The 25,368-nt window shown below is 42.4% G+C and overlaps 1 protein-coding gene across 2 annotated transcripts in view; it reads left to right on the top strand.

Moving 5' to 3' along the window:
- rxrab (retinoid x receptor, alpha b) overlaps window positions 1-25,368 on the top strand; it is a 78,435-nt gene that overhangs the window by 20,515 nt on the left and 32,552 nt on the right. The window contains exon 2 of one of the 2 annotated variants that reach the window (XM_079870603.1): window positions 721-840. The exons of the other annotated variant lie outside the window; for it this stretch is intronic. Within the exon in view, the coding sequence (XP_079726729.1) occupies window positions 721-840 (120 nt within the window). The remainder of the gene's footprint in view (window positions 1-720; window positions 841-25,368) is intronic. 2 annotated transcript variants of the gene reach the window in all.

Raw genomic sequence — 25,368 nt, 5'->3', positions numbered from 1 at the left:
ATACACAATGATGATTAACTCTAAGACTATCAGGTGTGATTGTTAAATGGGTGTCCATGGAAATTAATGACTGGCCGGAACAAAGGAACACAGGAAACGGGAGAAAGTCCAATGTGAAAATGAAACCAAAACAATGGCAAAATGTGACATCCTGCTATCTCCTGCATGTTCCCTTTTTGAATTTTTGATCAAAGACTGTTTTTGTTTCTTTACTCCTTCATGCGCCATATTACACCCACATGTGACATTATCTCACATGCTTCATAAGAGATCTCAATAATGTCACAAACTATGTTCAGATTTGCAAATAAAAATCAATGTGAGCTCAAGCTTTCTCATCAGTTTCTTCCAAAACCAAATCATCTGAGTTATGCTGTCAACATCCATTGTGCATAGCTGTGTTCTTTTATTGAATGTCAACTATTGTTTTATTGGTTTCTAAAAATATTTCTCTTTAAAGACTTTTATAGGAGACATATTGAGACTATGACTAATGCCTACATAAACTCTCATTACATTTCCAGAGAGGAACATTTCAGCAATTATTTTCCCCTATACTGTCATATAAGCTTAAATATAGTTTATTGAGGACTGTGAGATCCATCCATAACATATTTGAGTAAAGTGTAATGTGTACTTTCACATATTGGTCTGAAATCCTCACCTGATTAAATAGCAAGTGAGTGACTCTCACCCACTTCTCTTGTGTCACACACACAGGGCTCCTGAAAAACCCCTGCACAGTAGCGCGGAGCTGGTCGGGCGACGCTGGCAGTTCGCCCAATGGCTGCTCCGGCTTCACGGGGGCGTACCCGCTACAACAGCGCAGGATATCCACAGGTATAAAACACATTCACATGCACATACACATCAGAGCACCTGCGCTTGCCACATAAACACATCAGATCAGATTTTTTTATTCTGAAAGACATCTGGTTTGTGTTAGCACAGTTGCGTTGAACTGATCTTGCCCTACAGTGCTGGATCATCCATGCATATTGTCAGCGATTCAACGCTGTAGGGCAAAATCAGTCTTTATTCCAAGTGTAGGATGTCTTGTCCTGTCATTCCCAAGAAGAACTCAAGATACAGTTTCACTCATGAGAAATAGTTTCTGCTTCAAACATGTTACAACAAAGCCCATATAGTGAGTGTCTCCCCTGGCCCCTACAGTAATGGACATGTTTCACCGGTCTTATTCCCAGTATTCACATGTTGTAGATCTCTTTGTTCTCAGTTGGTTTTCAGCTAGTGTACAGCAGGTTTGTTTTTCCCCAGGCTTGCTGCTTATTTAAAGTCAATTATCTTCATATATATTTATATTATATATAAAATATATTTTTCAAGTTTCAAGTTAATTGATTAACTAACAATGAGCATTACATTTGTTACAGTGTTTATCAATCTTTGTTAATGTTAGGCCGCTACAGTTCAGGTATGCAATTAAGTACTGAGTAATATTAATTAACAATATGTACTTACTATAGGATTAAGTTAGGATTAGAGTTTGGTTTAGAGTTAGTTGCTTGTAATTATGCATAATTTACTGTTATTACTATATAAGTACATTTAACGTGTAACAAGGACACAGTAAAATAAAGTGTTACCACTGTTCATTGTTAGGTCATGTTAGCTCAGATCCATTAAATAATCTCAGATATTAATTTATTAGTATCTGTTATTATAATAATAAAATAAAATAAATTAAATAAAAGATGCAACTTTTGATTTTAATAATGTATTAGTAAATGTTGAAATTAACCTAAGATTATGAATGCTTTAGATGCATATATTTTTCATGTCATCTGATGTAGTTAACTAATATCAACAAATGGAAATGTGTTACCAGTTAGTATATAGCACATTAAAGCTAGTCTTTAGCGCGATCACTCAACAGTATGTTTTGGCGAGGATATGTATCTCAGGCGTTTAACATGAGGACTTATGTAAATATTGTGATTCAGAATGCATGAGATATGTGGGTTGCATCAAAACGACCATTCCAGAAGTTCACAGCAGCTGTCATTTCCACAGCTGGCATAAATCAAAACGGGTTCCTGTAACTTCTAGCGAGCAGGCATATTTGAAGTGTGAGAGAATGCTATAATATCGCTCTTTCTCTCTGGTTTGTGCCCACCATAATTACAGCCTTTTGTTGCAAGTTCAGAGAGAGCGAGCAGAACAAAGAATGGGATGCTGGGAAAAGTGGGCGAAGCTCCAGAAGCAAACATAGCTCAGCTACTCTCCAGAAGCTTTGTGATGTGGTGATGGCCCTAATTCAGAGGCTTCATATTACTAGCTTGCTATAGAAAATAACTTACTGGAAGGTGCAGGGGAAAGCTTGGAACGAAGGCAGAGATGTATTTCAGCTCCACACGGTTCGCTTAAAACACACTGACTGAGTAAGAAAGAAGAGGCTACACAAAGCCAGCCTTGTGCTGAAGTTGCTCTTTGAGGAAAACAGACTGAGTGTGAGAGAGAGAGAAAGACAAGAGAGTGGAGGGATGGAAAAGATTATCCATTGGAATGTCTGGGCTGACCTCAAATGGAGCGGACGGGCCCGGCAGCCAATAAGATTGAGTTGCTTAGTGCTCCGCTAATTTCTTCCTGATGATCGAGGCAGTTGTCTCCATAAAGCGAGGTGCCTCAGCAGGCTGAGCTACATCACATGTGTAATGTGTTGGGTGAATAAAGTGACTAAAGATGCCTGTGAGAGAAAACTAAATATTTTGCTGCCATTTGAGATTTACTTTTTAAAAAAAGAAGAAAAAAAAAAACGTGATTGTTGAGCTGACATGAAATTGAAAATGTAAATAGTTTAACACAGCGATGATAATTTATAATTGGGTGTTTCTTCAGCTATGGGCACTTTTGTCCTTGTAACGTTTTGGGTCTGACTAAGATGATCAAGAACAAACTCAGGTAATCCACAAGAAAGCAAGCAACTTAACAGCGTGTAACATACGACAATACCAAACGACGAACTGAAGGAAATAAGGAACTTAAATACACAATGATGATTAACTCAAAGACTAACAGGTGTGATCCTTAAATGAGTGTCCATGGCAACTAATAACTGGTGGGAACAAAGGAACATAGGAAACAGTTATTTTTGAACTTTGGAAACAAAGAAAACGTCTACGGTTACGTATGTAACCCTCGTTCCCTGAGTAGGGAACGGAGACGTTACGTCGGATGACGACGAATGGGGTTTCGCTTAGAAAGCCTATCACCTTCGAGTATATAAAACGAGCCAATGGCAATAAAATGCCATGGGTCTGCGGAATTTGCATAGCGTAACTCCACCCCACCCTGGGGGTATATAAGGAAGTACGCTGGCAACATGCAGATATGTCTTCGCTGAGGAGCCGAGACTGAACTCAGGCGTTCCAGCGGTACAGCGGAAGTGGCAGGGAGACGTAACGTCTCCGTTCCCTTCTCAGGGAACGAGGGTTACATACGTAACCGTAGACGTTCCCTTTCGTAGTCACTCCGAGTTACGTCGGATGACGACGAATGGGGTTCCCAGTCTAATCACGCCACCTCTCGACTGTCTTCCAGTGCCCTGCGTAAGTCTGAGCTCCCTGTCGTGAGACTAGCACGGACGAAGGAGTCCTACTTAACACAGGAATACCAAGGTACACTGGGAAGCATATCTCAGTGGAAATATGCAATTATGCCCAGCCCGAAGGGGGGGACTTGGAATACACATATGACCCCGGGGGGCTGCATATGGAGTATCACTGGGGTGTCCAGCCGCAGGTGGAATATTTCAACCCCAGGGGTGGCAAGGTGGCTTGCCAAGGGAAAGACACATGCTCAGAGAGGCTTACAGTGGAAATACATATGTGGGTGTCACCCAGAGGGGGAACCATGCACATGGAGGCACCTAGCCAAGCGCGAAAGCTGCCGGTGGCATAAATCTGGCGTTGACGTCGTCAGTGCTGGAGGAGACTCAGGGCTTATTAGGCTCACCTGAGGAGAATATCGCACGTATCCCGTCCGTGGAGAGGAATGGCGAGCAAGCGAAGACACCTGAGCAGAATCTAGTACCGGCTAGTTGAAGCGAGTACATGAGAACAAACTGGCTCCACTCGGAGATTGTAGAATCTCGCGAATGTGTTAGGTGTCGCCCAGCCTGCAGCTCTGCAAATGTCTGTTAGCGAGGCGCCATGCGCTAGAGCCCAAAGAGGATGCCACACTCCGGGTGGAGTGAGCCGTCACACCAAGGGGGCCACATGGCGACCGAGTCGATTTCCATACCGAGAAAAGAGATCCTCTGCACGGGGCAGAGTTTGCTCTTCTCCCAGTTGACCCGAAGGCCCAGACGAGCTAGGTGCTGGAGCACTAAGTCCCTGTGTTCGCAAACCTGGTCTCGAGAGTGAGCTAGGATCAGCCAGTCGTCGAGATAATTCACGATGCGAACCCCGTGTTCCCGTAGGGGAACAAGGGCTGCCTCGACGACCTTCGTGAAGACGCGAGGAGACAGGGCTAGCCCGAAAGGGAGAACCGCGTACTGGTATGCCTGCCCCTCGAAAGCAAACCGAAGAAACGATTTGTGTCGAGGAAGAATGGAGACATGGAAGTAGGCGTCCTTCAGGTCGATCGCTGCAAACCAATCCTGCGGCCGCACGCATTCGAAAAGGCGTTTGGCCGTGAGCATCTTGAACGGCAGCCTGTGAAGGGAGCGGTTCAGGATGCGCAGGTCCAGAATAGGTCGTAATCCACCGGATTTCTTCGGTACAATGAAGTAGGGGCTGTAGAAGCCGGACTTCATTTCGGCTGGAGGGACAGTCTCGATCGCACCCTTCGCCAGTAGGGCGGCGACCTCCGCTCTCATGACAGGGGCATTGCCACCGACCAAAGTGAAGCGGACTCCCCTGAAGCGGGGAGGAGACCGCGCGAACTGAATCGTGTAGCCGAGCCTGATGGTCCTCTCGACCCAGCGCGACAGTCTGGGAAGCTCTAACCAGGCTCCCAAAAACTGTACCAGCGGGGTCATGCGGACCACAGACGTACCCTCGGTGGTGCAGCGAGGCGGAATGACCGGCCCAGGCGTGGGTGGCATAGCGGCCCGGTGCGGGGGCATGGTCATTAGCCGCGTCCTGCCAGAGGAGGCCAGGGGAGGACCAGCGTCCCACGGGGGCGTGCTCTGGCAGAGGTCTGGCGACAGAGGGGGACGAGAGTGGCGAGGCCCGTAGGCGGTGCGCACTGTCACCCGAGACCTCTGTGTGCTCAGAGATGGGAGAGTGAGTTCTTTCTTTAACCACAATAGGGTGCTGCCCGTCGGGGGACGAGCAGCAGGAGTGGGACAACCAAGGATTCTCCCCCGGCCCTCCACCAGGGGAAGGAGCGGCCCTGCTACCGTCTCCTGAAAAGAACTCAAAGCCATCTCTGAGCAGCCCATCTCAGGAGCGCCGTTTTGCCTGGCGTTTAGCGGGGCGCGGGGCGGGAGAGGGCTGTGGCGCCTTCCTGCGGCTTCCTCCACGACGCGGCCCAGAAGCAGCTGGCAGGACGTGTTTTAAAGCCTCAGTCTGCTTCTGGGCAGTCGAGAACTGCTGGGCAAAGTCCTCGACTGCACCGCCAAAGAGGCCAGCCTGGGATATGGGGGTGTCGAGGAACCGGGTCCGCTCGGCCTCCCGCATATCGGCCAGGTTGAGCCACAGGTGTCGTTCCTGGACCACACAAGTGGACATCACCTGACCCAGCGAGCGTGCGGTCACCTTCGTCGCCCGGAGAGCGAGGTCGGTGGCGGCACGCAACTCATCAAAGAGTGCTGGGTCAGTCCTCCCCTCGTGCATGTCACACAACAGCTAGGCCTGGTAGACCTGCAGCGTCGCCATGGCATGCAGTGAGGAGGCTGCCAGCCCCGCAGCTCTATAGGCATTCGCCACGAGGGTGGAGGAGAACCTACAGGCTTTGGAGGGGTGCTTTGGGTCGCCACGGGAAGAAGCACGTTGAGGACACAGTTGCATCGCAACAGAGCATTCAACCTGGGGAACCCCAGTGTACCCTTTGGCAGCCGCCTGATCGAGGAGGCAAGGCGGAGGAGGTCGCCGAGCGATCACGGGAAGACAAGGGTGCCTTCCAGAACCTCGTGACCTCCTCATGCACATCCGGGAAAAAAGGCATTGGGGTCGGGGACCACTCAAGACCAATGGCCGCGGCTGCTGGGAAAGCATGGCCGTCAGCTCGGGATCAGACTCGGGCAATGCTGAGACACCCGAAGGTGGCAGCACAGCCGAATCGTCACTTCCCAAGGACCCCTGCCCAGCTTGTGATGCAGCGATCGACATCACATCTTCCTCTGGAGCGCCGAATGAGACCCGCGGCAAGTCAGAGGACTGTACCGCGGGCTCATTCGGAACACTCACGGGTTGCACGGTGGTAGAGGGAGGTGTGGAGCGTGGAATAGTCGCCGCTCTGTTCCACACCGTAACCCTCAGGTCACCCTGGCCGCCAGCCGAAGTACCAGCTCTCATGGAGCTCGTAGATCGGGGTGCGGATAGGGGACTCTACCATAAAGGTCATTGAGTCTCGACCGCAACCGTGCGATGGGCATGTACTCATCCACAAACGCTGCCTTAGCGTGCTCAACACCCAGACACACAAGACAGCGATTGTGCCCATCAGAGTCAGAAATGAGAAGACCGCAACCAGAAGTGCACGGGCGAGGCATCTTTAAAAAGACGTGCCGCGTGCAAGCTCTTTTAGAAAGGAGATTTCTCCGCAAATGCTAAAGCGACCAGGGAGAGAACACACAAACACTGGCAAATCACTGCACAGATAAGCAGGGAATGTGCACTCGCTGGAACTCGCTGTCATACCAACACTTGGAGAGAGGCTCGTCTCGAAGAGAAAGAGAGATGAATCTCAGGATTGGCTGTGGAGTGAAGTACATCAACTTGGCTCCGAAGCGAAAACATATCTGCATGTTGCCGGCGTACTTCCTTATATACCCCCAGGGTGGGGCGGAGTTACGCTATGCAAATTCCGCAGACCCATGGCATTTCATTGCCATTGGCTCGTTTTATATACTCGAAGGTGATAGGCTTTCTAAGCGAAACTCCATTCGTCGTCATCCGACGTAACTCGGAGTGACTACGAAAGGGAACAAAATTTATTGAAGCACAAGCCATGGTCATTTCCAATACTCTCATATGTGTTACAATTATGTTTAATAACAATCTGTGATTTAAATGACAGCTGTATAAATGTTTTTTTTTTATGTTTTTTTATTTTTACATTTTTCAAATAACATGTCACCCTTGTCTTGATAATGGTCATTTAATAGCTAGCATTTTGTGTATGCTAAATACACACAATCAAATAAAATGTTCACAACTTTAGCATAATTTGACAAAAATTACAGCTTTATTGGAAACAATACACAATACAAATATTATTCTGAATGATATTAACCTTGTTCATGTGGCGCTTCATTGACACTGTTGTTACTTTTGTAAACGAAGTATCAACTTTTGATAAAACTAAATTAGCAAAATTGTTGATTCTGATGGAAATGACGCCTCGTCTGCGGGCAGCGTTATTTTAGCATCATTGACATACTATTATAGTTTTTGTTAATATTTATAATAAGATTTTATTTTTGCATTTTAATGTTGATTTTATTATTTTTTAGTTATTTTCATTATTTTTTAAACAGTTTTTACAGTTTTAGTCTTAGTTATTTTAGTACTTCAACTTAAACTAAACAAAAATGATAAATGTTGCCTTGCAACTAGCTGAAATAAATTGTAAGTTTTTTAAATTTTATTTTATTTTATTTTGGTTAATGTTTATTTTATTACAAATTATTATTATTATTATTTTTTTTTTTATGGATTTAGTTAATGATAATAGCCCTGCCTGACTGACAGTCATAATTTGTGCATAATTTGTAAATGTCTCTAAAACAAGAAATGTTTTATGTTAATTTCACTCTAAATTTAGATCATCATGATTTTAAATATCGGAAGCCTTGTATCTCCAAAAACGCTACTTTTCAGGAAATGGAAAGAACACTGTATTTTTAAAATGATTAAACACTGTGATATTGTGATAGCCTGGGTTTCCCCATGCTGCCTTGCTGCAGTAAAATGAGAAGTAGCGATGAGCGATTTTATTCATGCTGCTAGGCAGCCTGGATACCATGGACCAGATTTTCCCCTCAAAAAGGGAACCAATCACAGAACGGGGAGGGAGCAGCAAGATGATGACGACGTCTATGCGACACACCGAAGCAGTTTGTTTATATCTATGGATCCAACATGGAATCAGACGCGAAGTTACCTTCCGATGCAGCCTTAGATAGTGTTCTAAGTTCAGAACGCAAGTTTATTTCGTCTTCTCCCTCGTCGAATTTCTGTCGCTCTACATACATCATCTGGTATAATTGAAATGATTGGCTATGAGCTACGTACAGGCGCATTTGATAGACATTCGTAGCGCCCAATAAACGGCTCTGGGCATTCGTAAACCACGCCTCAAATACGAGAAAATGAAAATGTGGTTCCCAGACCATGTCTCAATGAGACGAGGTCTGACGTTAGCCAGGCTAATATTGTGATATAAACACTGTGAAAGTTGATATTGTTGCTTTATATATGGTCAGACACTTGCACGAGTCATTATATTATTAATATTTTACCAAAACCAAGCTCAAATGGAGTTACAAGGTATTTGACAATCGAATTTCTGAGAATTTAGTTCATAGGCCTATGTGTTTCGTCCACCATTAGAATGGCCGCATCTGAGGTAGTATGTGCATTGTGTTAAATTTGTATCAACTTATGGGTTATAAAGATTACTGTGGCTATGTGGGCGCAAATTTTTTTCTGTCATTTGGAGAAAATATCATGTTATTAAAGATAAAGTGCTACACACAGGCTATTTAAGGCAGTATTGTCAATGACCCGACGACAACTGCTACACTAAGACATTTAATTTTTCTCCGCTCCTTAAATACATAAAACATTATCTATAGTGTTTCTTGAGTAAAGAAAAAAAAACACTGTAGGCTACTTAGGCCTATTCAAAGAACCAGTTCTTTATTTACCTTTGCACTGCACACAAGCAGAGATGGTCCAAACTGTGTGCGTCACATCATTCACGATAGAGGCAGGGTGGATTTATCAGATTTTCCCGACAGATTAAGGATCCATTGGAGATGCAAGGTTTAGTCATAAGCTCTTTTTAATAGTTTTCATTGGTTAAATATTTGCAAAACCCACATATAGACGTAAAGGGTAACCAATAGTAATGATTTATGAAAACAAATGATGCAATATGGAGATACGAGGTTTCTTCTCGACAGCGACAACATGTAATAATTCATATTTCTATAGGCTAGTGGATTTTCTATTTAACGATTGAAAATGATTTAAAGACAAGAATAAAACAAAATCCATACATAAAAAAAACATTTTTCAAGACAACAAAGATCTGTTTCAATAAAAAATAAAGTGTTTAGTTAGTTAAAAACAACAACAATGACATGAACCTGCTCAAAAGCAGCAGTTTAGTTCAAATCTAAGTATCCAATCTAATTCCATAATTTTGACTCTCTGGATATGGTGCACACACACACGGCATTGAGAGGAGCGGCTAACTACACAGAAGCTGGAGGGAAGCTATCAGTCCTGGAGCTGTATCAGCTTTAATCAGCTCCTGAGGTCTCGCTGAGCTCTTTATCTCTCTGGCACAGTCACAATGAAATATTATCTCATTTCTGACGTCCCACTGTTAAACTGCACCTATCAGTTTTTTTTTTTAACTTCAGTCAAAAGGAAGAGATAGAGGAAAATGAACACAATTCACTCATCTGTATCAAAAACAATATCATTTTTCATTTTGAATTCTTGCTCTTTTTGCTTTGAGAATCCAGGAATAGTTCCTCTCCTCTTGATCTTTTAACAAGAGCAATGTGACAAAGGCTTTTTCAGAAGACTCTTTAGTGACTGAGGTTTATATTGGCCTTTTTGCAGGACATTGATGGTCTGTGAGAATGAAATTAAATGCACATGCCTCCCCCTAAAAACAGCTTGTTGGGCTCAGATTGGCAGACGCACAGTATAAGCTCCAGTTCTCAGGGCACCAGGCCAGCCATCCAGTCCCACCGGTGATTGTGCAAGAATGTGTGTGTGCATCTTTGTGTTTTTGCAACCTAAAAAGTGGGGCAGCCTGCAATCTTACTGCAGGGATAGACTGGGAGAGAATGACAGGATATCTACTGTCACGATTTAAAGCAGAAAGAGGGAAGAAAGGGGTCTGTAGAGATGATGGTTTATTGTCAGGCATTGCAGGGAGAAGCTTGTAATGTACAGCACACATTAAAACAGCAGACATGAATCTTTTGTTTGTTGCTGATGGAAGTGATTCTTCATTAACTCAAACCATAGGCTGTATGTGTTTCAATTATTCATCTGCTCATCTGCTTAGTGACGTTTTATATACGCTAACATCACTATTATTATTGCAAATTCTTAGAGTTAATTACATTTCAGGCTTCTAGATAAATAAAATGAAATGTAAAATGTCATTTAATGTCATTTAATTTAATTTTGTACACATCCATGTTATTTTATTATCATTGATATATTTTTTATGATGTTTATTTTTTCATTTTAATTTTAGTATAGTTTTAGTTTTCGTTTTAGTTCTTCCACTTAAACTAAACGAAAATGAGAAATGTTTGTTTTTTATATATTTTATTTTATTTCAAGTAATGAAAATGATGTTTTTAACCCTTAGATATGTATAACGTTTTCTTTATTTGAAAATAAACTAAAATAAAAAAATAAAACATTAGTCATGATTAGTCATTTTAATATTTTTTCTATTTTCTTTAACAAAGCCAAATCTAAAATCTTTCCAGAGACCCCCTCTAGAAGACATACCACTGTTTAGGAATTTCTCTTTTAGACTTATCTGAGTCTTATCTTATAAAAAGTGATCAATCACTCAATCATACTAGACCATATAAAAAAATTAAAAAAAAAAGTTCATTCATTAGTCAATCAATCCTTTAAGCATTGAATTCAAAGCATGCCAGGTCTGTGATCTTTTCAGACATGTTGCCACTGTATGTTCATTGTGTCATTTAGACTAATGCATGTGCTCTTTCCCTGGCCCCTGGACGCTGAGCAGTTCTCTCCGTACCAGCAGTTCATATCTGTCCATCTCTGTGCAAACACGTGTAGCCGAGTGTGTCAGATAGCACTGGCTTAATCTCACAGGTGGCTTATAGAAAGCTCGCTTTCTCTCTGCGCTATAGAGACGCTTATCTGATTGTCTCATTCACTCTAGTCTTGTAGTGGAAACTGATAACATTTCGGTTTTAGGGACCAGCTTCCCATGCCCTGAAATCAGACAGACACTGTGTCTGTAGCCTTTACATTAGCATGGTTCTGACAAATAAAGCAAATAATATAAGCAGATGTTTACTTTAACATGCCAAGGACATAAGGAGAGCAGATGCTTGGCCTGATATCTGACACAGTCAGCAAGACCTTTAAACAGGTGCATCACCTTGGGCTCTCATGCTTATATTAGCTCAGCTTAAACAATCTGGTCCGCGGAAATGTTCAGCGACATCTTGGATTAGTATCCTTTTGGTACTGGTTTCAACTTTTCAACCAGATTGTAGGGTTTGGTTGTTGGCAGAGTATTTAAATCCATCCTTCACAGTTTGCGCTATGGACGTGAATTGCGTGGCTTGTTGAGGAGATGTGCAATATTACCAGTGCTGTATTTCTAATGGTCAATTCTGTAATGTCTAGGCATTTCCTTGATACTTAAATGGATAGTTCATCTAAAACTGAGAATTCTATCATAATTTATTCACCCTGATGCCTGTATGACTTTCTATCTTCTGTTGAACATAAAATACAATAAAAATTTGGAAGAATATTGGGAACCAAACAGTTTTGGTGACCATTGACTTCCATTATATAAAACACTGAGACAATTCTCAACATATCTTATTTTATGTTTGACAGAAAAGGATGTCATAGGTTTGGAATGGCATAAGGGTATGAAATTATGAAATAATCTTCATTTTTGGGTGGATGATCCCTTTAAGTCATCTAAAAGAAAGTTTCAGGTTTTTTTTACTTAACTCAATAGATCATCTTTACTGCCGTGCGATTAAAAAATCCCATTTATCTACAAAAAAAGACGAATGGCACTGAACACTGAACTACTATACTACTAACATTGATCATTTGATACAATTCACTTATTATGTACAGTACATACATGTTTTTACTTATATTATTATAATTACCTGTATGGAATTACATCTGTAATTAATTTCTCTAAATACAGCTATAATTAATTGATTACCCTTCCCTTACACTTTAACCCACCCTTAAACCTACCCATACCACTAAACCTGTCCCTAACCTTACCCGTATTCCACCTCAGTAGCAGCAACATCAACACAATAAGTACATTGTACTTTTTTTTTTTAATGCAAGTACATAATAGTTAAAGACACCTAATATAAAGTATGAGAATTACTCTATACGAAAATATTTCTCTTTGTAAACCTAATGCTTTTTTCACATCCAGAAGTTTTTTATTTGAGGTCCAGTTGAAGGCTCATGTCAATTGTTTATAAGTTTAAGTCAAGCTTACAATCATTCTTTTTTTACTTGAGTAAGCGCCTCAAGTCACCATCTCTGCCAGCAAAAGTTGGGAATCACCGTGGGAACTTGCTGACTCCTATAGCTATTCTCATATGAAATTTCTAAGTGATACTAAATCAGGTGGAAGCAGTGAGATTTATATCATGTGTCCAGTTGAACTTGTTCAGAACACTTTTTACACGGACCACTTTGTCATATACGTGATGTACAGTCTCTGTCTATCGGTTCGAGATAAAAGGTTGTTTAAAATGTAATCTCTTTGGAACTGAGATTGAAATATTATGGCCGTCATTTCAAAGGAAAACCGAGATGGGGAATAGGGATCATGAATTTTTCACATATCTCAGTGGCTGCCTGTTTTTTGTACCACTTGACAAAAAATGCTAATGCATTGAGATCATTAGATAATTTTTTATATTCTTCTCTGAACAGGATGAGAATTGTTGTAAAATGTACGTCCTGTTTATCTGTTTTAAGCCATCGCATTGTTGTAATTTGTCATGAAATAATTTGTGAAGATTTTGTGTCTAAACTGGGATTAAACCTGTAAAGGAAATCCCGGACATTCAGTTTCAAAATATTTATCCTGTCTTTGTTCAAAGTTTTCATTAAAAGTGACAGCCGGAGATGAATCTTATATAGATTAGTCATTGTGCTTTCCATTATTCATCCAACTGCTTATTTTGCATTATTCACCATGACTGTTTGAACAACTGCATATTTTCTAAAGTGCTGATTATCTGAAATAGCCGGATGTGTGAAACTGTAGTGGGCTCAAAACCCGAATGATTCTTTAGTCCAAACTGCTATGTGACCAAATTGGTAGTGTAATTAAATCTCAGCGGGCTGGATAGTCTTGAGTTTTGTCTGCAGCATATGTATATGTATGTGCGCATGAATATATGAGTGTATGAGAATGTTTATGTGTGTGTGAGAGTGAGAGTGAGAAATGAAGAGAGACGGTGAGTGAGTGAGCATGTAATGCATATTATGTCAACTTAAATGTCCTTCCTGGACCCGATGGCCACACGCACTGCGTGATACAAACCCGTGTTTGTGTAGATCTGCAAAGATCAGACCAGTGTTAAAGAAAAGTAGGATGAAACAGAGAGGAGAAATAAGGTGCTCAGGAAGTGTCAGACTAAACACATTAGTGAAGGTTTGATTTAAACACTATGTGCTGATTGAATGTAGGAAGCCACGAAACCACTCTCTTCCTCTATATTCAAATGACTCTGCAGCACTGCTGAGCTAGAGCGAATTGAAAACAGACTCATCGGTGTTGTTTATGACTGATTCACCCCTCTTTTAGCTCAAGTATCTTGTTTTGTACCCGTTTAAAGAGTTCAGTTGATAATAATCTTGGGAGTCATCGAATGTTAACCTCATCAATAATACTGAGGTAATGATTACTCAATGATGACCATGCTTTTTAATATTAATGGTGCTAAGGTAAGCATCATTATTAATAGGTCTCATATGTAGGGATTTAAACAAATGCATAAGCCTTAGTATTACACTGACAGACGCAGAGCAAAATAAAACCGGTGGATAAATACTAGAAGAAGAATATCATAGAGAAAATGACTTTTTTGACTTAGGTCAACAGACTAAGCAACCGTCTATAGAACAACCATCCATAACACCCTACCACATAGCAACACATTAAAACCCACTCAAAATGCATAGCAAAAATTGCATAGCAACAACCTGGCAGTCACCAACAACACCATAGCATTGTGGTGGTGAGATTTCTATGAAAAACAACACAAAGAAAATATTTTAAATGTTATCACTCTTACTCTTTGCAGCTGAAGTAAAATAATAGTAGGGCTGGTCCGAATACCATTTTTTGAGCTTCGAAGCTTCGGTAGTAATGAACATCGAATATTCGAAGCTTCGGAGAGAGGGGGCTGAACATATTCTTCTCTCTAATAAAGGCAGTATTCTCTATGTGTCTGTCCGTCTGTTTGCATTTTTTTATTATTTCGAGAACCGTTCATCCAATCGACTTCACAAGGGAGTGCATTGTTGCATTTAGATGGACACGCAAGACGCCGCACGTTCAGAATTAATAAACTTTTAGTAAACTACAGAATAGCGCGAGCGGGAAGCGGCTCGCCTCACGCGGGCAGGGCTTATGCTCCGAGAACGGACACTAGTGATATAAAACGCACACACAGTTTGTTAACTTAAGCGATACTTTTAAGGTAGTCTAATATTTTTCTGACTAACAAATTACTGACACAGTAAAGGGTAGATTTAAATAAATAAAAACGAAATTTAAATAAAGAAAACGAAATTTAAATAAAGAAAAAACGAAATTTAAATAAAGAAAAACGAAATTTAAATAAAGAAAAAACAAAATTTAAATAAAGAAAAACGAAATTAAGTTAAATTAAAAACGAGATTAATTTAGATTGATAATAACGGGTAAAAAGGCTAATACATTTTGTTTCTATTATTTTCTTTTCCACAATGTCAAAGCAACGCAGCTTAACCCAAAACACAAGCTCAGACATGCACTTCGGTCCATACAAACTCCGCTGTTCTGCGCTCTATAGCCAGGGAACACTCCAGTTGCTGGTCAGTTCTATTTCTAGCATGCACGCTTTTCTGCGTGGCTCAAACCGCGCCTGAGACGCATGTCTCACGCAGGCCGTGTGCAAACTCTGCAAACCTGTTAACATGGGAGCCGAAATAAAAACGGACAGCCACGCAGCTGAGACGCTCGCGCCACGCAGCCAGTGTGTCGCCGATTCAAGCGCGAATGAGAACCATTTCGCGGGGGATCCCAGGTGTGCAAAAAAAACAAAACAAAAATAAAAACGAATATTCGAATGTCAAATTTTCAAATCGAATACCAACCCACCGAACGAATATTCGAATATTCGAATATTCGAATATTCGGGTCCAGCCCTAAATAATAGTAGAGATATTATGCAATATATGAATTATTATTCATACTTATTTATTTAAATGTATCTAATAATCAGTTTAATAGCAATAAAGAAATTTAAAGTGCTTTACATAAAACTGACTACAAATAATAATAAAAGGTCCATGAGAAATAAAAAAATAACAATAAAGAGTAAGTAATAATAGATTTAATGTATTAACAAGAGCAAAGAAAAGAAAAGAAAAGAAAATAGAAATACAATTAAAGTGCTCAGTCAGTACATACACATTTAAGTATGTGTTTTTATTCTGGATTAAAATAAAATAAAATAAGTACAAAGTAATAAATAAATAAAAAATACATTAGAAGGTTAAGCTATAAAGATGGCCACTCTTTCTTTGCTTGCATCAAACTTTGCAGCATTGCGAGTTATGATCTTGTCATCTGTGTGTCCATGCGGTTCAGCAGTGTGTTGTGTTGTGATGAAGTCAACCCTCTCCTCTGCCTTCCCATCATCCCTCATCCTCCCGACTAATCAGGCCTCTGCTCTGCTTCTCGCTGCCTCATTAGCGAACTGTAACGATGTTTTGCTCAAATACATTTTGCTTAGGCTGGCGGTATATCCTTATCCCCTAGTCTGTTTATCTCCCACCCTTGATTTGCATTTCAGTGAGTAGGTGTTTGTGGCGATTGAGTAAACACTTTGTGTGCCAGTATTTATATAGCGGTCGAGTCAAGATTGTTGTGTTTACGCGATAAGGCCAAATCATATTCTTAATTGACACAGAGACTCTACTGGTTGTCTATAGTAAAATAAAACCGAGCCAAAACTCACAGTGTTGAGATATTAATGACATTATTTTTGTATTCCATTGGTTTAGCTTTGAAACTGGACATAAACTTAAATGTGAAGCAGGAGACTTCTGTGAACTGTACACTGTAACAAATGATTTTTCGAAGTTGTGAATGAAACTAAGCTAACTGGAGTACGTTTTGCAAGTTTTCATGTTTAATTCAATGTGTTACTTGCCATTTCTTTGTAGCTATTTGTGAAATTCACTTGCAATTTCTGAGTTGTTTCAAAGTAAGTCCAACACCACATATTTTTCAGTGTAGACCAGATTTATGCTTAGTTATGCTGTAGTTCTCAGAGGAAGGATTTGAGCTGCAAATCTTGCTGTCAGCATGTGGTCATCTTTGGGAGAAAACCACAATTTTCTGTTGCTCAGAATAGCTCTGATTCTCATTCAAATTAGTTTTGTGGTGTATAAATGAACATGTGTGTGTGAGAGAGAGGGGGCGAAAAGTAACTTTGAGCCTTCTAATGATCTTCCTACACACCTTGTTTATGATCTGAAATGTTCGTTCAGTGCTCTGGGAATGTGTGTATAGGTGTGTATTGATGTTTATAGTCTGTGTGAATGTACATGCCTATATGTACCTGTGCCTAAAAGTTGTGCAATATGTTGGCAGGGGAGAAGGTGTGTGCATGTACAGTATGTGGTGTGTCAGAGACACATATCGCCAACCATCATTTGTCGCCGACTCATAATCTGTCATGCAGATAGGATGAGAAACCAGATCACAACCAATTTAAACTGTCCAGCGAGGGCTTTCAGACAGATTTTTTAAAGAAAACATGAGTGTGCTTGAGCTTTCCGCTCTTTTAAGATACGTTTTGGAGAAATGCTGGTGACAGTGTACAGGGCTGGTTTGGGTTGGCGGAAAGAATCCCTGGCGTAAATCCAACCTGACAAATCTTAAACTTACATAGCTCCTCATAATCTTCGGTATTTGATTGGTATTTGCATTAAAGGGGTAGTTCACCCCAAAATGAAAATTCATAATGTAAATGTAAATAGCATGTAAATAACTGCCCATTGATAACAGCACACATGTATTTACTATGGTATAACAAAATCTAATAGTGTCACACTATACCTATGGGTGTACCGTCATACCACCCAGCAATACTCATAGTCATAATATGCATATTCTATAGCCTAAACTTAAACACACTGTACAATTGTTTTGCCATCTAAACATTATGTGGTAACATCTAAATGGACTGCTTCAAGTCAAAAAAAATTATTTCATATTTTTCAACAAACTTGACAATATTGAGATAAACCAATGAAAGTATTTTTTATGTATCAAATCAAGTAGAAATATCTCTTAAAGAAAGTAACTGCTGATGTCACGACTGTTTAGGTTTTGTTCATGTTTTCATGTTCTCAGTTTATATTTTCATGTCTTTTATTTTGAAGTTCATGTTTACTGGGTCACCTGTTCATGTCATGTGATTCCTTGTCATGTGTCATGTTCTGATTTATTCCTTAGTACGTGTCTTGTTTTCATTGGTTACTTTGTTTCATGTGTCGTGTTCTCATTGGTTCTTGTTTCATTAGTTATGTCTGTTCATGTTTGCCGTGTTACTTTGTCATGTATTGAAGAATAGTATGCTGTTCCATGCTCCATGGTCCATGATCCATGTCATTGTTTATTGTTAAGTTCATAGTTTATGATTTGTTTCATGTCAGGATTGAGTGTTTTTTTGTTTCACAGTTTTGGATCTTCACTATTGTGAATAAACGGTTCTCCTCATCATTTTCGTCTTCTCCATGTAAGCTAGCATTAGAGCTGACATGATAAAATCACAGGAACGACATCATTTTTTTGTCCCAATTAACAGTGCAGCCCGTGATGAGTAACAGGACATTTTGTCAGTTGCCATGTAGCTCCGCCCACAGTGACAAATCCCTATATTGTATATTAAACATAATTTTATAATAAGCAGTGATTTTGTTTTGTCGCTCAGTAGTTTACATTTCAGTGTAAAGATGTTACTTGTCAATGGACATGTGAACCTTGCTGATTTTAATAGAATAACATGACTGTGTTCATGCTTTTCAATAGACAGAAATAAAAAATCATATTACAAACTTTCTTTTCCCAGAGAAACACACTGAATGACTAATGGCCTTCAGAATGTTTCACAATAGTCAGAGTGGGAAAATAAGCCGAAGCTGATGTTTCAATACAATATTTGCTATGACACTTGAACTGTTACCTTTTCCTGAGATGTGTTTCTGCATGTATAGGAAGATTGATATTGTTTTCATTTCAGTCAAGGTCTTATTGCTGTGGGGGGAAAACAAGGATGAGTAATTAAGCCCTCTGTGTTTTCTCAGCATGTGTTTACTCTCTCTGTAAAGAGAAGGCAAGTTGTGGCTGAAGTCCACTGTGTTATCAGAATAGACAATGTCAACAAATCAACTGACAGTACGGTAAATATGTAGGATACGTATAGAAGAGCAAACACAAACACACACGCACATATGTTCATGTTTTATGGGGACTTTCCATAGACATAATGATATTTGTACTGTACAAACTGTATATTCAGTCCCTAACCCTAAACACAACCATCACAGAAAACATTCTGCATTTTTATATTTTCAAAAAGCAAACATTTTTCAAGCTGTTTTCCTCATGGGGACCAAAAATGTCCCCACAAGGACAAGGATTTCTGATATTGCAATCATTTTATCCCCATAACGTATAAGGTTTACTAGGACCACACACACAAACAAATGTGTCAAACACAGTGTGTATGTACACAGTGTCTGTGCGAGTACCCACGTATAATTAGCATGATAATGCTTCTTGAAGGATATATAATAATATACATTAGTGTTTGGGGTCAGTAAAAAATGTTCCCTTTCGAAAGCTACAATCGATGCTGCGCTGCTCAGCGCATTGGGAACGTCTTTAGTCGTGACCAGCTGTGAATATTGTGTGTAACACGTCGATAGAATTGACCCGGAGGTAACATAGCCTCGGTCGATGACGTCATCGGCACGCACCCGCAACACGAGGCTATAAATAGATGAGCCACAGGTGCATCGTCAGGTCTTTTGTCTTCAGACCATTCTGTGCATGTGCAGAACGAACGCAAACACTCTCTATCTCTCATCTGTTCTCAGATCTTTGCTAGGAGTTAGTTTTGCCAGGCAGTGTGCAGAAAATTCTCATTCTCAATCTTTTTCTCTCACGTTACAACAAAGAGTTTAAAAAGTAAAAAAAAGAAGAGAAATGAGCCAACAAAGCAGTAAGCGTTGTGTTCCTCCATGCTCCCATCCCATGTCTGAGCTGGATACACACGATTACTGTTTTGTTTGTTTGGGGGAAGAGCACGCGGTTCTGGCTATAGAGAAAGGCGGGTGCGAGCATTGTGACCAGCTCACAGTTAAAATGCTTCGCTCTCGTCTGAACTATTTCCAGTCCGCACCCGCATTACCATCGTGGGGCTCTCGTATGGATCTGCATGACGAGCAAGAGACAGGTCCGTCCCTTTCGCTTGCTGCGTCACCAGATCCATGCATCCCTTCTCGTGATCCCGAAGCGCGCTCTGGTGCTTCTTTGGTTCACGAGGGGGATGATATATCTCTTGGGTCTTCGGACCACGAGCAGCCCACCTCTGAGCATTCCTCTCGCGAAAAAAGATCTGTCGAGGAATTGCTCGAGGTGGTTACTCGCGCGGTGGCCAGGTTACAGCTTGACTGGCCACGCGAACAAGAGACCCCCAAACGTAGTAAGCTAGAGGATAGGTTTCTGTCCGGTGGCAGGGGGGAGAGAACACAACATCAGTCTCTCCCCTTTTTCGAGGACCTCCATGATGAGCTGTCTAAGTCATGGAGTAAACCATTTATTTCTCGCGTCTTTGTGCCTTCGACGTCGACTATCATTTTTCGACTATCGTGGGTGCGAAGTCGCGGGGGTATACGGAGATGCCTCGGGTTGAAGAGACGCTCGCGAGCTATGTCTCGCCCGAAGCCGCATCTTTGATAAAGAAACCTACCCTCCCCACTAAACCATGTAGAGTAACATCATCACTAGTGGGTAAAGCTTACCAAGCTGCAGGTCAGGCTGGTGCTGCGCTGCACACTATGGCAGTGTTACAGGCGTACCAGGCTGACCTGTTGAAGGACTTGAGTGTGGGCAGTACCATCGACGAGGAAGCGTTCTCTGAGTTTCGTCGAGCCACAGATCTGTCTCTCCGTGCGACCAAGCAAACGGCCCGCACCATCGGCCGTTCAATGTCTGCTTTAGTCAGCACGGAGAGGCACCTGTGGCTGAATTTGACGGGCATCAAAGAAAAAGATCGACTGTTTCTGTTAGATTCCCCTGTTTCTCCCTCTGGATTATTTGGTGATTCTGTTAACACAGTAGTTACTAGATTTAAAGAGGTGAAGAAACACGAAGAAGCTTTCGTTCAGTTGCTTCCTCGCCGCACTCAAGGGGAGGGGCCGTCGGCCACCCAGCCCCGCCCCGGTCCTTCAAAAGCCAGGGAGGTTAAAAAGCAGAGCGTGGCGGAGCGTGCTCCCCCTCGTAAAGACTGGGGACAGGCTCGCCGCGCTCAGCAACCTCCCAAGCCAGACCTCAGGACTATTATTAACAGAAAGCGAAAGCCCTAATGGTCTGGCGCCCAATCTGGTGGGGGTAGCCCCTCACGGGATGGGGCGCTTTCAAGATCTTTTCGCCCCTTCCCGTTACCCTCACAAAACCTCTCCATCCCCGCCACCTCTCGTGCTTCGGGGGACAGCGGTTTCCAGCGAAATGTTAGATGAAGTTCCGTTGTTTCCTGCCGTCATTCAGGACACGGAACATCTAACATCCCCTCAAAAGGAAGTATTAAAATTGATACCACTCTCAGAAAGTCTGGCAGCGTGGAAACTTCTGCCAGGCATTTCTGCGTGGGTATTAATCACAGTACAGATAGGATACAGAATCCAATTTATTCGTCGTCCTCCGCGTTTCAACGGCGTGGTTTTCACTTCCGTGAAACCGGAGCTGATGCACGTACTGTCACAAGAGCTGCAAACTTTTCTGAGCAAAGAGGCCATAGAACATGTTCCTCTTCCAGAGAGAGAGTCGGGCTATTACAGCAGATACTTCCTGGTTCCTGAAAAGGATGGGGGGGTGCGTCCAATCTTAGATCTTCGAGGCTTAAACCGTACAGTCAAAGCGCTCAAGTTCAAGATGTTAACCGTCAAGACGGTCGTGACGCAAATTCAACATCACGATTGGTTCGTCACGATCGATCTGAAGGACGCATATTTTCACATAGAAATATTGCCACAACACAGGAAATTCCTGAGGTTCGCTTTCGGGGGCGAAGCGTACCAATTTCGGGTTCTTCCATTCGGCCTAGCCTTGTCACCCTGCACATACACAAAATGCATGGATGCAGCACTGGCTCCATTACGACTCTAGGGCATTCGCATTTTGAATTACATCGACGATTGGTTAATATTAGCACAATCGCGAGAGATGGCGCTCCAACACAGAGACATCGTGTTGGCTCATCTAGTTTCTCTAGGGTTGAGACTCAACACCAAGAAAAGTGTTCTTTCTCCTGCCCAGAGAACGACTTATCTCGGGATCGTTTGGGATTCGATCACGATGCGGGCACAACTGTCTCCCACTCGAATCGAGACCATTCGGCAGACCATGAGCAAAGTCAGGCTAGGCCAAGAACGCACTGTTCTTCAGTACCAGAAAATGTTAGGTTTCATGGTGTCAGCATCCACGGTGATTCCTCTGGGGCTGTTGCACATGAGACCGTTTCAGTTGTGGCTAAAAGCCAGAGGATTTCCTCCAAGAGCCAATCCTCAAAGGCAAATAAAAGTGACGCGCCGCGGGCTTCGTACACTATCTCCGTGGCTCAGACCCCGGTTCCTCGCCTTGGGTCCCACTCTAGGGGCGCCGTGTCGTCGCAGACTGCTAACGACGGACGCCTCCCTGATGGGCTGGGGAGCGGTCTTAGATGGCCGTCCAGCTCAAGGGGAATGGGAGGGCCATCAGCTCGATTCAATTGCCTCGAGCTGATGGCCGTATTTCTGGCTCTGAAATATTTTCTCCATCAATTGAGGGGCTGTCATGTCCTAGTGCGGGTGGACAACACAGCAGCAGTCTCTTATATAAATCACCAGGGAGGTCTGCGCTCTCGCAATCTGAACAGAATAGCGAGGCAGATTTTTCTCTGGGCCCAGAACAAGTTCCTGTCACTCAGGGCAGTATACATTCCAGGGCATTTGAATGTGGGAGCAGATTTACTGACCAGACAGACACTACCGACGGGGGAATGGAAACTCCACCCGGAAGTAGTGAAACAGATTTGGACCAAATTTTACAAAGCGGAGGTGGACCTCTTCGCCTCACAACAGACAATGTCCCAACGTATGCCCCAATGACAGTGCAATGTCCCCTCTACTTCTCTCTGAGTCACCCAGCTCCACTGGGTCTGGATGCGATGGCACACACATGGCCCAAGATACGCCTGTATGCGTTTCCTCCAGTTTCTCTGCTCCCGGGAGTTCTAGCCAGAGTTCGCCAACAAGGGTCTTGCTTCTTGCTGATAGCGCCACGTTGGCCGAACAGAGTGTGGTTCTCAGAGATAATATCTCTCCTTGACGGCTCGCCATGGGCGATTCCGGAGAGGAGGGACCTTCTGTCTCAGGCGGAGGGCACGATATTCCATCCCAGGCCCGACCTGTGGAATCTTCACGTTTGGCCCCTGATGGGAACCAACTGAGGGACACTGGGCTTTCGCCTGCCGTTATTGAGACCATTCTAAGTGCTAGGGCTTCCTCCACTAGACAAAGTTATGCCAGTAAATGGGGTGTTTTTGAAAGATGGTGTGTTGTACACAATGTAGATCCAGTCAACTGCCAGATTGCTTCAGTTTTGGACTTCATGCAAGAGAAATTATCAACAGGCACATGCCCTGCTACTCTTAAGGTTTATGTGGCCGCTCTTTCGGCTTGCCACGCCTTGGTAGACGGGGCGCCACTCGGGAGACACCCTCTGCTCTCTCGCTTCCTTCGTGGGGCCAGGCGACTGAGGCCTCCTGTAAAAACCAAGATCCCTTCATGGGACTTAGCTATAGTTCTCGAGGGTCTGGTTGAAACCCCCTTTGAACCTATAGAATCAGCGTCTGATAAACTTCTGACTCTAAAAATGGTTTTTCTCATGGCAATAACTTCCTTGAAGAGAATTGGGGATATGCAGGCTCTGACTATCTCTCCATCCTGCTTAGACTTTGCCCCAGGAATGGTGAAAGTGATTTTGCATCCTCATCCTGATTACCTGCCTAAGGTTCCATTTTCGGCTGTACATCCGGTCATTCTAGAAGCCTTCTGTCCTCCACCGTTCACAACGCCAGAGCAGGAGAAATCTCATAGGCTGTGTCCAGTCCGTGCTCTTCAGGCTTACATCCAGGCTTACTAGCCAGTGGCGTAAGTCAGAGCAACTCTTCGTCTGTTATGGTGGTAGTAACAGAGGAGCAGCTGCCACCAAGCAGACCATGTCTCATTGGGACAGGGATTCTATTGCTCTTGCTTATGAGGCGCGCGGTCAGGCTTCACCTACAGGTCTTAGGGCTCACTCCACCAGGGGGGTCGCCTCTTCTAGTGCTTTGGCAAGGGGTGCCCCCCTACAACAGGTTTGTGATGCGGCAGGTTGGTCCTCTCCGCACACATTCATAAGATTTTATAGTTTGGATGTTCATGCCACTCCGGGCTCTCATGTCCTTGAGTCAACGTCACAAGCTAATGTCTGAGGCCTTCTTGCGTTCTTGTGAGCACATGCACAACCGTGGGGGTCCAGATATTTCCAAGCACGGCGGCGTGGGTATTCTCGTTCCCAATGCGCTGAGCAGCGCAGCATCGATTGTAGCTTTCTAAAGGGAACGGTCCCGGTTACTTAACTGTAACCTTGTTCCCTGAGAAAGCGGAACGAGATGCTGCGCTACTTTGCCGTGCTGAAGATGTCCCAGGACTGCTCTTCAGACAAAATATCCTGACGATGCACCTGTGGCTCATCTATTTATAGCCTCGTGTTGCGGGTGCGCGTCGATGACGTCATCGACCGAGGCTATATTACCTCCGGGTCAATTCTATCGACGTGTTACACACAATATTCACAGCTGGTCATGACTAAAGACGTTCCCAATGCGCTGAGCAGCGCAGCATCTCGTTCCGCTTTCTCAGGGAACAAGGTTACAGTTAAGTAACCGGGACCGTTCTTATGCTCATCAAGGCTGTATTCATTTAATCAAAAATACAGTAAAAACATTATAACTTTTTTTTTTTTAAATAACTGTTTTGTTTGAATGTATTCCTGTGATGGCAAAGCTGAATTTTCAGCAAAATTACAGTATTCAGTATCACATGATCCTTCAGAAATCATTCTGATATGCTGATTTGATGCTCAAGAATCATTTCTTATTATTATCAATGTTGAAAATGGTTGTTTTGCTCAATAGTTTTGTGGGAACATGATAAAAACAATTCAGGATTGTGTGATGAATAGAAAGGTGTCTCCACAGTTTGTAGTGTGTGTGTGTGTGTGTGTGTGTGTGTGTGTGTGTGTGTGTGTGTGTGTGTGTGTGTGTGTGTGTGTCACTACTCACTGCTCCTAATGTGTGTGCACTTACTTGGATGGGTTAAAACTTGGCCTTCACGTCATGTCACTTATTTTAAATAGAAATGTCAATATTATATAATATCAATATAAAATATAATTTATCATTTCATTTTTTTCATGACATCCACTTATAATGTCTTATTATGTACCAAAATCGACTGTTAATGTATATTTAATTAATTTGTTATATTAATTATTTTAATAATTCAACTTCATAGTCATAGTTTTATGATGATTTAGCAGCACCTTCTCTGTGACTTCTTGAATTAGAAGTTTTTTGTTGCTGGACTTTTTTTTTTGTAAATGTTTACGTTGTGCATTAAACACTTT

Source organism: Squalius cephalus (assembly GCF_949319135.1).
Source record: "Squalius cephalus genome assembly, chromosome: 5".
In the NCBI taxonomy this organism is placed as follows: domain Eukaryota; kingdom Metazoa; phylum Chordata; class Actinopteri; order Cypriniformes; family Leuciscidae; genus Squalius; species Squalius cephalus.
The sequence above is the reverse complement of the archived record's forward strand: the minus strand, read 5'-3'. Positions and strand labels throughout refer to the sequence as shown.